This window comes from Ursus americanus, chromosome 22 (assembly GCF_024610735.1).
Source record: "Ursus americanus isolate L20-20 chromosome 22, mUrsAme1.1.p, whole genome shotgun sequence".
In the NCBI taxonomy this organism is placed as follows: domain Eukaryota; kingdom Metazoa; phylum Chordata; class Mammalia; order Carnivora; family Ursidae; genus Ursus; species Ursus americanus.
The window spans coordinates 43,967,982-43,982,106 of NC_142148.1; the positions used below are offsets into that span (position 1 = coordinate 43,967,982).

General features: G+C 40.3%; 1 protein-coding gene across 1 annotated transcript in view; it reads right to left on the reverse strand.

The window, feature by feature from the left end:
- The window catches only part of LOC123800328 (ral GTPase-activating protein subunit alpha-2-like), a 64,445-nt gene that overhangs the window by 16,722 nt on the left and 33,598 nt on the right, over window positions 1-14,125 (reverse strand). Inside the window, exons 5-8 of the mRNA XM_087853879.1 lie at window positions 11,106-11,283; window positions 10,205-10,320; window positions 6,828-6,966; window positions 4,866-5,064 (exon numbers count right to left, since the gene is read on the reverse strand). Coding sequence (XP_087710005.1) covers window positions 4,866-4,871 — 6 coding nt within the window. The 5' untranslated portion in view covers window positions 4,872-5,064; window positions 6,828-6,966; window positions 10,205-10,320; window positions 11,106-11,283. The remainder of the gene's footprint in view (window positions 1-4,865; window positions 5,065-6,827; window positions 6,967-10,204; window positions 10,321-11,105; window positions 11,284-14,125) is intronic.

The window sequence follows — 14,125 nt, forward strand, 5'->3', positions numbered from 1 at the left end:
CCAGTCTTTGATCTGTAGTGTCATTTGCAAATATCGTCTCCCATTCCGTGGGCTGCCTCTTAGTTTTTTTGACGGTTTCCTTGGCTGTGCAGATTCACTTTTTCTAACTGCTCATTCCATGAAATACAATTTCAGGAAACCCACAGCCCACAAATCACTATTGAATGGTGCACTGAGACTTAATAAAAGTATAACTAAGGGTTATCAGACAAATAAATACAAATGTCATACACAAAACTGAACCATCTCAAGCTTTCTTTTTCATTCCCAAATGGGCTTTTATGGGTTTTAATGTCAATTAATATGCTGATAGAACTGCTAAAAAATGGTCACTGCTGAAATTTTAAAATCACCACTCTACTTTCTCTAATGTATGCTGAAGTACTTCTATCTCATACAAAAATGAATTACTAAGGACTAAATAATACTTCACCGAACACATTTTCAGCTGAAGTGATGCACCAAGAATGTACAGTTTGTTCAGGTTTATGCTGTTGCTGTCAACATAGTATAGGGGATGTAAGAGCAACTGTCCTTCCGTTCTCCCATGAATATTTGTTATACCAGATTCTCCAAGTGGTAAGAAAACTTAGTCTAGAAGATGCACTAATTCATCTCCTCCCTGGTGAAAAATACTGTTAAAGGTATTAGTAGATCCCAAAGCAAATTCACTTTGGGAAAAAACACACACACACAAAAACCCTCAAACAGACCTTTAATACAATAATAAGGGCAAAAGTATAAACTCCATTTGGAAACAGCACTTAAAATATTGTTTTGAAGGGCTTTTACAAGAGCAGTATATTCTTTGAAAACAGATTTCAGATCAACTGAGGCAGTAATATTCACTTTACATAGGCAAAATTATATTAAATTTCAAATTCCAAACAAAAACTTTCAGGAGACAAATGAAATTATATGTGCTTTTATTCCTGCAACTCTGTCTCCAGAATCTAATATTCAGTTGTTTAAATTGCTGCTTTTTCTCATGTACAATGCAAATGAAGAGAGAAACACAGTAGACACATGTGAGATGAGGCGGGAAACACAGCTGCGAGGCACAAACAGGAGTACAGGAGGCAGCTGATTAGCTGAACAATGACCCCCCCCAAAGATGTCCATGCCCTAATCCCCAGAACCTTTGAGTATCTCACCTTACCCGGCAAATGGGATTTAGAAGGTGTGATTAAATTCAGGTGTGAGAGGGAGCGATTATCCTGGATTATCTGGGTGGTCCCCATGTAATCATGAGTATCCATAAGGAGACAGGAGGATCAGACACAGAAGGCCATGGGAAGATGGAAACAGAGGGAGAAAAGGTGATATGATGAAGGGCCACAAGCCAGGGAATGCAGGAAGCCTCTAGAAGCTGGACAAGGCAAGAAAATGGATTCTCCTCTAGAGCCTCCAGAAGGCAGAGCTGCACACCTGCCAACACCTTGATTTTACTACACTGAGACTGATTTTGAACTTCTGACTTCCAGAGTAATTTAATTTAAGTAATTTATTACTTCCAGGTAATAAAATGTATTGTTTCAAGCCACTGAAAGTTTGTAATTTGCTGCAGTGGCACTAGAAGACTACCATAACAACTCACTGTGAGGCCCACTGAGAGTCTATACAATGGCAGTGACCATTTCTAGGTATGGCCATCTGCAGGGTGTGGCAGCGCTGGGCTGGACAGGTGTCTGCCAGAATCCATTCCCCCTCCCTAATGGAACTCCAGGGCTCTGTGTGCTTCCTCCCCTGCGGCCCAGGTGACTCACAGGAAGCTGGCCCCATCCACAGGACCAGGGAACGGTTCTGTTAATGGGCCATTCACATAGCCAGCTTCAAATCAGTCAGCGCCTTGTTACTATTCCCGGAGAGACAAGTAAACTAGGTTGTCCCACTCAGACAAAAGGTAAGGGCTTTACAGAAATATCTGGGTTGTCTCTGAACATGAACAAGGAAGGCAGTGCCCCTGCTGCTGGCAGCCGTCTTATAATCAGTGGGAAGTGGAAGACAAACCTGCCAGAGGGAAAGGGCAGAGTAGGGAAAACTGTACAGAATCATGGAGAGAGTGTGAATAAACCACATTCTCTGCCAGCCCTGCCATGAGCTGCTTCTTTATGAGATTAAAATATTTCTTTTTTACCTTTAAGACACTTTGAGTTATGGAGTCTTCTTCTGTTAGGATGATACAACCATCCAAACTCATTTGGAAGGTCAGACCTTTATGACACTAAGAAAGCCAGATAATAAAAGTAGATGACTCACAAGCATGAATGACCAACTAAGGAAAAGAACTGGAACCTTGAATCAGTGGTTAATCTGCTATTCTTGCTACTTATCATTACCCAAATGTATTTTTCAAGAATAAGAAACTTATTTTCAGTGACGGTTTTCTGAAATTTTGAAACCAGGTAGGAAAAAGTCACAGCCTTTAAATAGACTATTTTGAATTGACTTAATAATCACACAAGATACAATGTAAAATTTATCAAAGAATGTGACTGCGTTTCTTATATATGGTTTCATACAAATTTTTGTCTACCTGATGGGTGAATAAAGGTCTCTCAGCATGGTCCAGAACTAATGGTGTTCCCTGGCTCCGTGAAATTCAGGGTCATTTTTATTTTCTCTTCCGTGAACTTCTCTTTCATCTCCTTTTGTCTGTTTTTCAATTGGATGTTTGTCTTCTCATCAGTTTGTAAGCACTCTCTATGTATCAGAGGCATGAACTCTTTTAACAGCTCTGATGTTACAGATGCTTTCCACAGTCTGTTGACCGAGTGTGGCTTTACTGTACCTTTTGACATACAAACTTTTTCAAATTTGTAAAGTAAAGTGGGACCTCATTTTTTCTGTGGCTTGTGGGTCTTATCTCTACCTAAGGTGGTCTACCACTTCCCAAATGTATATATTCCCCTAGATTGTCTCCTAAATTCTTTATCATTTTGTTTAATACTTAAACCTTAAATCAATTTAGGACTTAAATCAACCCGACATCTGCTTACATATGTGATATGAAGCAAGGTTCTGAGAAAGAGAAAGACAGACCAACTGACAGTTCTTTCAGCTCTGAGGATTATAGATTAGATTCAAAATTCAATGCTACTCTGTCTCATTTTCTAGAAGGAACTTGTGGTTTCTCTCTGGAACTCTGGTAATTTTTCTCTTAATTCCTTAAAGTCCAATAGGTTTATGTATGTTTAGGTTTGTGTCTGTTTAGCTAACTCTCCCTGGGACTCGAAGGCCTTGTTAGTCTAAGGCATGACTTTTTTTCAGCTCAAGTAAATTCTGCATTAGTTCAATTATCACTTCTGATTTTTTCTCCTTTTGTCCTCATGATACTTGCAAGGTAGGTCTAGACCTCTCCTCAGATATTATTTATTCATTTCTGATTTCCATTTCTTTGAATTTTTCCTCAGTGTTGTCAGATATTACTTTGGAAAATCAATTTTGTTCTCAGCAGTGATCATTACTGTTTACAGTTTACCTATTAAATTTTTAAACTAATGAATTTAAAGTTTTTAATTTTATTTTAAAGATTTTATTGATTTGAGAGAGAGAGAGAAGGCACGAGCAGGGTGAGAGGCAGAGGGAGAAACAGACTCCCTGCTGAGCAGAGTGCCTGATGCCGGGCTTGACTCCAGGACCCTGGGATCATGACCTGAGCTTAAGGCAGACGCTTAACCGATTGAGCCACCCCGACACCCCAAATTTAAGGTATTTTAAAGCTTTATTTTTATTTTTTAAGGACTTTTAAAAAGTATTTGACAGGATGAGAGAGCAAGAGAGCAAGCACAAGCAAGGGGAGTGGCAGAGGGAGAGGAAGTGGGAGATACAGATCCACCGCTAAGCAGGAAGCCCAATGCGGGTCTTGATCTCAGGACCCCGGGATCATGACCTGAGCCAAAGGCAGATGCTTAACCTGACTGAGCCAACCAGGCACCCCAAAGCTTTCTCTTAAAATCTTCAGTAACTCTTTTGTTGCTCTTACTGCAATTATATTCCCCTCAGACTTTTTTGAAACTAAGTTTCTCCAGTTCTTCAGTCAGTTCTTATCAAAGCGGTGCTTCTCTGTGAAGATGCTCATTGTCACTCGGGTGTGTGTCACTCCTCCGGCCTAGGCCTAGTCACGCTTCTGGGAACTCCAGGGCATCAGCAAACTTGCTCTAAGTGGACCACACTTTGTGCATAAAACCGTGTCCCTGCCATGAAGCAGCTGCTCTCCAATCTCCTCAAGTGGTTCTGTTCCACCCAGTGCAAAGTCCCTAAGCAACTCAGTCTGCTGGGAAAGCCCCATTTGCCTGTGACCGAGGATCGCAAGAGAGGGAAGATACACCACCGGCCCCACACAGAAAGAGGTCTTCACTGAAGGCCTTCGAGAGAGACAGCCTTTTCTTGCAGGGATTCCATCACGGCATCCTGAAATCCTGAGATGCTCTTCCACTCCTTCCCTGAGATCCCAAGAGGGCACTTGGCAGTCTCACGGGTCCTTCCCATGGCCCACCTCCATGATTCCTGAGGGCCTTCTTGGTGCTGGGGATTGGTGAAGGCAACCAGATCTTATGCTCTGAGGTCACTGGTACTTGAGCAAAGGAGGGAAAATAAGAGGGGGCCAGGAGTCTGCACAAAACAGCCACCTTCTCAAAATGTCTCCCTGGCTCCCAAGATCGCCTTGTCATGGCAATTTCAATGGAGCACTGCAAGTGCTACCTCAGAGCTCCCTCTGACACCTCAGCAATACAGAGAGAGCCCACCAATAAAGCCAATCCCCATAACCAACATTCTTTAAGAACCAAAAACCCTAATAATCAATTACTTTGGTATGTGTTAGCATATTTTTACCTACATAAAAGATAAGATGAATGACATACCTGCATGATTTTGGGCAGTACATCAACTCCATTTTTAGTGTTTTGTGTTGTAGTTAGATACTTTTTTTGAAAAAGAAAGTTACAATCTATTTAATAAAAACAACACGAGCTGCCATGTATGGAATTTTTGTACTGTAAATGTTTTCATCATCTCGCGTTGTAGTAAGGTACACTGGCTTTGGTCTCAAATGGGGGATGTCTGGAAGAAAAAAGAACACATGACTGTATGGTGACTAACGTAATATAATAAAAAATCATTAAAAAAAAAAAAAAGAAAAAAGAACACATGACTAGGTTCGTGAGTGTAACCCCCACGAATGGTTCAGTTTCTTACTGAGCACATATGTATTTGGTTGTACGAATAGCAACTAAAATTAAAGAACCAGAAATTATAAAAGATGACATCTTTTGGTAGATTTGTTTCTGATTGTGCCTTGCACCTGACCAAGATGGGACGGTGGTTACTGTTACTGTTTGCTTGTTACAGCAATGGCATATAGCTATGGAAGTACCAAGCTAATAACTCTTTTTAACAAATTTGAGACATGACATGAGATTATAATAGTAAAAATATTTTCACATACATTATAACTAATTTAACCTCATTTTATGACTGAAATAAATCTAAAAGCATGTATAGACATTTTTCATCATTTTAGGTATTTTATTATTTTTTAAATCATTTTAGGTATTTTAACATCCAATATTACACTAATCAAATCCACGGGACTTTAGTTTTATATCCTTTTCCCTTTAGATGAATCCAAAGAATAGAATCAGTATAAACTACTTTATGTCTGAAAGAATTCATCTTTGAGATATCGAACACCACCATTTCCAAAAAAATTAATAAGAAGTCCCTTTATCATTCTTTATATTTCATAATCCATACAAAAAAATTACACGGTATTGGATTTGTCCAACTCTCTTACTAACTTTTATACAACTGGAGGTACCTGCATTAAGAAGACAAGTTCTCAACGAATCACTTTTAATTTCAGCATATTAAAGTATACTATATATTGCACAGTGAATACAGACTATTTTATAAAATCAGAAACAAGTTCTGAAAAAAATACCCACTTATATACAGCTAACAAATACATATCTCAGTACCTCTAAAGGTTAGTATTTCTACATCTTTCAAAATGCATCAAGCTTCTGCTGTTTTCCCCTGATCCAAGCATGCACATGTGTGTGTATGTATATAAACACCCAAAGACAACTGAATTAGTAGTCCACATTCCCCAGATGGATTAATGTCTTTTGTGACCTTCTCCCCTCCAAAATTGTTCCTGATTATTCATTTTAACTAATTTTTGCCTGCTTTAAAATAATTGGGAGAGGAAAATTTGCCTCCCCACCCCGGAATCAATCTAAGGGATACTTGTGTCCTGTGAGCCTTCATTTCTCATAGAAGAAAAACTTTAGCAGTGAAATCAGAAATTCCCTTATGTTTCCTTCCTTTCCGGGGCTTACTCTCCCTAGGTTGCCCAGCTGCCCAAACATCAGCCCCTCCATAAGAAGCTGTAAGTAGCACCTGCTGGATGAAAGATCCAAGATAAAAGAAAGGCCTACTATGGGCAGCCGCGTGGCCCAGGCTGGCCTGCCTCGCCACTGAGCAAGGTCTGGGGTCACATTACCCCACCACCTGGAAGAGAAGACTTAAAGAAACTTTATTTTAACATTAAAAGATTTGGAAATATAATTACGCCAAAAAAAATCATGACACGTGTTGAACTCTTTCTGAGTACAGGAGCCACAGTTCCCCTTTCCTACTATGAGCTCAGCTACAAATAGGTAGTTTGTACAAACAGGTAAAATCATTTATTAGGAAACTTTAAACCTCTTATAATAAAGTTACCATTAAATATAAGAATAAAATGACTATTAAAAATAAACAAAGGTCACTTTGTTTTGTCCCTGTGGACATCCTCTAGACATGGCCCAATCAGTACTTACCAAGTACACGTTTGTAGATGTTTGTTAACTTAGTAAATGATGGAAATAAATGAGGAAGATAATACTTTCAAAACAATGTAAAAAGAAATTTAAAACCAGTATCTTGGTTCTCCTTATTCTTCTACTCCAAGCTTGCAGCCTTTGGATAATATGTGGGAAAGAACATACGTACATTTACATTTCAACTTAATGTCTACTAAACTGAAATGCTGTTATCTTATTAAAATTCCTATCCTAAATAAAAAAAACAAACGTGACAAATTATGGTGACAAATAATCTTGACAATCATGTAATGAAATCATATCTTAAAACTCAAACAATGAAAGAATGACTACCTTAAAACAAAGTGGTTAACTATGTTAAAGACATTTTTACTGAGAATTAAAAAAAAAATCACCCAAAGATATCATGTTTTTAAACTCGCTCTACTCATCACGCCTGTATTTTTTTCCACCTTCTCTATAATGATTTAACATTCTTTCTGCCCTTAAAATATTTAGTCAGATGTAATCTGTATTTTTCTTAAACTCAAAAAGGGCCATTTATAATAAACAGGAATTAAGGAAATAATCCCTCACAAGAATTTCACACAATGTTACATGGGTACATGAAAAATCATTATCATCAGAAGGCAAAGCTACAGAAACTTGAAAAGTGCATTGTCTTTATTAAAAGGAATCCACAGGCTAAGATAAGCCAGGCCTGCCAGTGCAGCTACCCCTGTCACAGGTTCTTTTTTTTTTTTTTTTTTAGATTATTTATTTATTTACTTGACAGATAGACAGCCAGTGAGAGAGGAAACACAAGCAGGGCAGTGGGAGAGGAAGAGGTAGGCTCCCAGTGGAGGAGGCTGATATGGGAACTGATCCCAGGACTCTGGGATCACGCCCTGAGCTGAAGACAGATGCTTAACGACTGAGCAACCCAGGTGCCCCTGTCACAGGTTCTTAATACTGGTTAGAACACAGAGGACTCTAAAGCAGAGCTTCCCAACCTCCTTCATGCTGTAGCCCACTTAGAAAGTGGAAACAACTGTGCAACATCTAAAGTCAAAGGATGAGGGGCTTTGGCTGCCCCTGGGGCAGAGGGGCTCCCTGTCAGCAACCTGTCAGCAGTTTCCCGGGGTGAGCCAAGAGAGAAACTCTGCTCTGAGGACTCAGTAGAGAGAAGGGAGGGAAGAAGTGTGGGATGGACATGCACAGACAAGTCTGCACACTATTCAGGAGGTTCACAGTCTACATAAAAATCCTCACCCTCTATCACCGGCATCCTTCCTCCAGTGGGATTCTGGGGATTATGTCATATCTGAGGTTGCACAGTTTATCAGTGACACATCTAGAATGAGACCCAAGTGTCCCAACACATTCAACTTCTCGATACTCTCCGCCAGTCTCCGGGGACAGATGGAATACTCTACCACTTCTGAACAGGTGGAGTCTGAAATGCAGGTGCAATGGACCAGTAGGGCCAAAATACGCAGCTTCTAGAGGACAAGAGAATACTCCAGTCTGCTCTCGGGATTTTGGAGTCCGTGTGTTTCTGGTGCTGGATAAAGGAAATGGGAGAGGAGAGCAGACAAGATTACCCAATAGGACAGAGTAGTCAGGAAGGGAGGCAAGGACTGTATCTTGAGGGACAGCAGAGAGAAACAGACCCCTAAAGAAAACTGGCAAGAAGAAAGGGAGGAGGAAAGAAGGAAGAAAACATTAGGGGAAGAGAGATATCATGAAGAAGGGGCAGTCATTGTCAGATCACCTGAAACACTAAAGTGTCCTTCCTCTGGACTTGACCACTAGACCTCCTTCATGGTCTTGGGCCTCCTTCTTAGCAGTGACAGGGAAGGGGCAGGTAGAAGTGAGTCCCAAGAGAGGAAGTGGACTGAGCAAAGATTATAACATCAACAAACTTGGTTGTGGAGGACACAGAGACTGGACAGAGTTCCTAGGAAGAACTCAGAGACAGGAGAAGTGTTGGCTGAGAGAAAAGAATTCAGTAGTTTGTTTTTGAACCATAACAGAAATGTAGACGAGGGGAAAGGGATCACCTACTGAAATCATGAACTAATGATCGTAACTCCACATTCAGTTGGTAAACATCACAGAAAGGAACATGTGACATCAAGTTGGTCTGTGCTGGTGGCACAAAGAGACACCTCCATATGCTTTCGCCCCATCTTCCGGCCTGCCCTGCCTATTCCCGATCTGCCCATTCAGCCTCTAGGCCTGCCTCCTCCCCGATCCTGCCTTGCTAGCATAGGATTAGGGGTCAGGAAGAAGAAAAGAGGCAAGAATAGATTAATATACTATGAGGGAATACAAATTATATATGGGTCTCTGCCCCACTTCCTGGCATAGGGCCCCTAAAACTCTTGTAATTTCCTAAGTGATAAGAGCACGGGGAGCATCTTTTGTTTTAATAACACAACTCTTAGAGGTTTTGTGGGATCCCAGATGGCTCCTGAGTGAGAGGGCTGGTCACCAGAAACACCACGCCGTGATTAGAACTTAGAATTTTCAGCACCCCCATCCCGACCCCTCCATTCCTCCAGAGAGGGGAAAGGGGCTGGAAGTGGACCATGTCTATGTGAGGAAGCCTCCATAAAAATCCCAGTAGCAGGGGTTTCAGGGAGCTTCCAGGTGAGTGAACATATCCACGTACTGGAAGGGTGACAGCTCCACAGGAACAGACATTCCTGTGCTTAGGACCCTCCCAGACTGTACCCCTTGTGTCTCTGCATCTGGCTATTCATCTGTATCCTTTATCATCTCCTTTAATAAGCTGGTCAATGAAAACAAATGTTTCCCAGAGTTCCCTGAGCCACTCTAGCAAATCAGTCAAAGCTGAGGAGGAGTTGTGGGAACCTCTGATTTATAGTCAAGTTGTTCAGAAGCTGTGGGTAACCTGGGGCCCTCCTACTTGTGACTCGCACCTCAATGTGATGGAACAGTCTCATGGGACTGAGCCCTTCACCTGTGGGATCTGATGCCATCTCAAGGCAGACAGCGTCAAAGCTGAGTTAAACCACAGGACATCCAGCTGGTGTTGCAGAGTTGTCTGGTGAGGGGAAAACCCAAACATTTACTCACCGTAAGTGCTAGAAGCAAAGTGCTCTCTGTGAATGTGGTAATACTACAAAAGTGATGGAGAACTGAATTTTTTTCCTTTACATACACACTCACACAAAATAGTATGTACGCCAGGTCTTTGCTGATGTGAACTGACACATATTCTATTTCTAGCAAAGTATCACAAAGAATCACCTCAAGGAAAAAAGCAAAGATACAAAATATGGATAAGCAGGAAGAAAAGAAGCAATGTCTTCTCTTTCCCATCAAGAGTAAAACCATTACTGAATTATCCATGATTCTGCTCTTACCTGAATAACCATATATTTCAACAGTATCTGAAGAAAAAAGCATGTTTGGTCCTCAGTGATCTTTTCCCCTCATATGGCTGGCAGGAGAGGAGTGATTTCTTCTGGATATATCTTTGCTGCAGAGTGGGGAAAAAAGGAGAGCTCTTTCACCAAAGTCCTTTTAGGACTTTTTTAAAATGGCCGCTATTAAAATACATCTGCTGCTCCACTGGAACCTGCTCACACTGTACTCCAGGCCACTGTGCATGAAGGGCTTCGAAATATGGTACAAATGTCCATGACGCCCCCTCTCCCTCTCTTTCAAATTCTGCTTTGGTCAGCCTAAGATCAAGTACCTGTCATTGGGCAATAAAGTGGTATGCATTAATAAATCAGTGGCCCTAACTGCCAAGTTTCTTGAAAACTCACAGGACTCAAATGGCTGCCATTAATACTCCCAGGAGGCCACTATTGTCCTTCCATGAATGCTGCATGAAAATACAGAGCTGGCCAAAAAGAGCCTGGATGAGCAGATGAATGTCCACTCATGAAACAATCATCATGAGGACAATAAACAGTAGTTCAGGATGGTGGATTTAAATCTCATTAACAGCCACGAAAACACTCCAGATGCACCATGTGTCTCTACTTCTTGGTATTGCCAACATCTGTCCCCTCCCTTCCATTCCTGTTTCCACCACTTCAGTAAATTTCTCCTGTCATCATTTCATATAAAATAGGCTCTGGTTCTTCCAATTCTAATGTCTGTAAGACTTTACTGTGAATATGAGCAGGGAGTAATTCCTCCTTTGAACCCATCTATGAAATAAAGATTTCTATTGAGGATAATGGCAAACCGAGGAATTCCTCAATATAACTTCAAGAGTCATTTCAACCTGTGAGGTCTGCTAATGCTCCTCACCATCAGCCACACTAGGGTTAGGATTGATGAGTGTCTCCAGTGTACAGGGCCCTCTGGATGACATGATCGCTGGGAAACCAGGCACGAGGCAAGCAAAAATCAGCACCTGCTCTCCTGCACAGTGTGTCTGAAGTGCTTGAAGCCACAGAAGAAACAGCCTGATTCCTTCACATCTTATCTAAAAACAAAATTAAAGGTGACAAAATTAAACACTTACATGTTTATGCAGAGATGCATTGCAATGCAGAATCAGTTCTGAGAAAGAAAAACTAGAAGTTAAAAGTACTGTTAAATGCCTGCACCAAGTTCTTAGTGACAAGGAAGCAGGCGTGCTGCAAGAAGCACAAGGATTAAGAGCTTGGGGTCTGGACCCACAGTGCCTGGGCTTGAATTCAGGCTCTGCTGCTTGCTGGCTTAGCTGTGGCCAGTGGAGAACCACTGAACTTCTCTATGCATTAGTCTCCCCCTCTGTAAAATAGGGATGATAACCGAATTTACCACAAAGCACTCATACAGGGTTAAGTGAGTTACAACAGTGCCTGTATCATCAACAGTCGGTTATCCTCAAAAACAATGCAAAGATAATTTTCCTCCAAATTTACACTGTGCTTTGAATAGGGTTTATGTCATATCACTACAACATTGACATGAATAATGCAATGTTCTTGACAAATCTTAGAGCTAAATAAAGACCTGGTTCAATGGGACCTGGTTCAATGGGACAGGGCAGCTCTCCATTTCCCTGCCTCATGTCCCTACTCTGCTCTCTCCAACAGCTTCCCTGGGCTCTGAACGACCAGTATGACCTGGTGGAATGCATCAGTACAGGCACATGTGCCCTTTGTCCTCCTCTACACTTACTTTCAGCTCCATCCCATTCTTAGAATTTATAAACACAAGTAAAAACTTCCGTTTCTGGATTTCTAAATGGCTGAAAGGATAACACCAATAAAAGAAATTAAATAAGGAGAAAAGATGAAAAACATGTCAGATGAAGCTGAAAGATGCAGTGAGCTCCAAATGTAGGCAGGTGAGGGACTGGCTGATCTCTCAACTACACCAGCGTGGTGCAGATTCCTCAAAAGGAAGTGTTTAAGCCAAACATGAGGCTCCACAGGAAAGCCAGAGAAGAAAGGGAGGGAGGGGAGGGGAGGGAGGAGAGGAAAGGAAAGAAAAAAGAAAAGGAAAAGGAAATGGAAAAAAGCAAGCATGGCTGGCTCCCCATAGAAGTCAAATACACTGAGACAGACACCCTGTCTGGAGACAGTTCTACCCCATCAACAGTGGATTCCAAGACACACTCAGACATGCCCATGGACACACCACTGCTGTGCACAAAACTTTAGGACCACTCACACCCATCCCCCTTCTCCAAGCAGGCAAAATAAGGGGTGGCATTGCTGAATACAAGAGACAAACAAATGACACAGCTCTATGTATATCTAACAAAATCATGTTAAATTTAACACGAGGAAAGTTTCTACAAAATTCTATTACGATGCCAACTTTTTATGTTACCTGTATTTGAGTTAACAAAATGTAAATAAGGCCAATAATAAACATGAGGTCACAACCTGATAAGTTTTAACTATAAGACTATTAATTGAAATAGAAGTGATAAAATATGGAATCTATTGTGAAGCTAAGAATAGTTCACCTCCCTTTTTCAACATGTAAAAAATAGTTAACATCAAATTTAAGTGGCTATGAGTGTTTAAATAAGTATAAAACAAAAGGTATTTGAACTTATCAAAGGTACACACAGAACTACAAGGGAATAACCTCCCATAAAATACGTATTTCTGGCTCGCTTCTTTTGCCATTTATGTTTTAGGGTCATCTTATCCAGCATTGACTAGTATACATCATTATAAAAGGTATGTTCGTTTTAAAATGAGCCAATGTTAACCTAAAGTACAAGATCGATGTGCTGCAAAGAGGTAAACATTCAACAGGAAGGCTCTGCTGCTCTTTTCCCCAACAAGGGTTCTCAAAACCAGCAAAAATTATTCAGAGACAACTATAGTTTTAAAAAGATTACTGGGGTGAACAGAATCCAGCACAGGAACGCTGAAGCTCGGAGAGGAACTCCAACCCCTTCCCTTCCTGATGATAAAAGTGGAGCAGTTAGCGCCTTGCCAATGGTTCCCTGACTATACACAGCAAAATAAAAATGAGAACTCCGAATTTCAAACCCTGAATCCCAAGCCCTGTTCTCTGAATAATATTTAAAATGTCTATCACAGTAAGTTATGAGATAAGAACAAAAACTCTAACAATATTTGCCATATAATTTTCAATTTAAAATAAAAAGTAAGTTGAGTGGTTTTTAAAGATCTTTTTTTTCCCTCAAAATGGCCTACTTTTGTCACTTTGTGGCACTATAAATTTAAGAGTGATGCAAAATGCCATTGCACATTCACCTAAAATAAATACTTTAATAGAATTTCCAGTGCGTAGAAGCTTCTTTAAAGTTGAGCCTGAAAGTTCAAAACCAAGTTAGAAATAAAGTACATAAACATACCATACACACAAAAAAACTCAAAATGGATTAAGATATATTTTAAAAGATCGGTTTTAGAAAGAAAATATGTACTTGTGACAAAAGATACAATTTTTAAAAAATAAAAGAAAGATGACCTTCAGAAAAAAAGCAATGTCATAGGAGAGAGATATCTTTAAGATCAAAGTACTTTAAGTATGAACCTCTTCAAAACTCTTAAAAGAGTCAAAATGATTCATATTAAAGTAACATACATGCCCGCCATGGATTATGTGTAAATATCTCATCATGCATAAAATAGATTTTTTTAAATCTCTAAAGTTAAAAATAAAACTACTGCTCACAGAACATTTTTACGAGAACATTTTGTAAATATTCAAAACAGCAAGTTTCTTTCCTTGTGGTGACAATCACATTTATGGGTTCAGTCCTCTAACGGAACTCTGGTCACTGTCAAGGAGAAGGAATCAAAGTTTACTCAGAACTACACCAGTCAACTGCAAAAACTTTGGTGCTG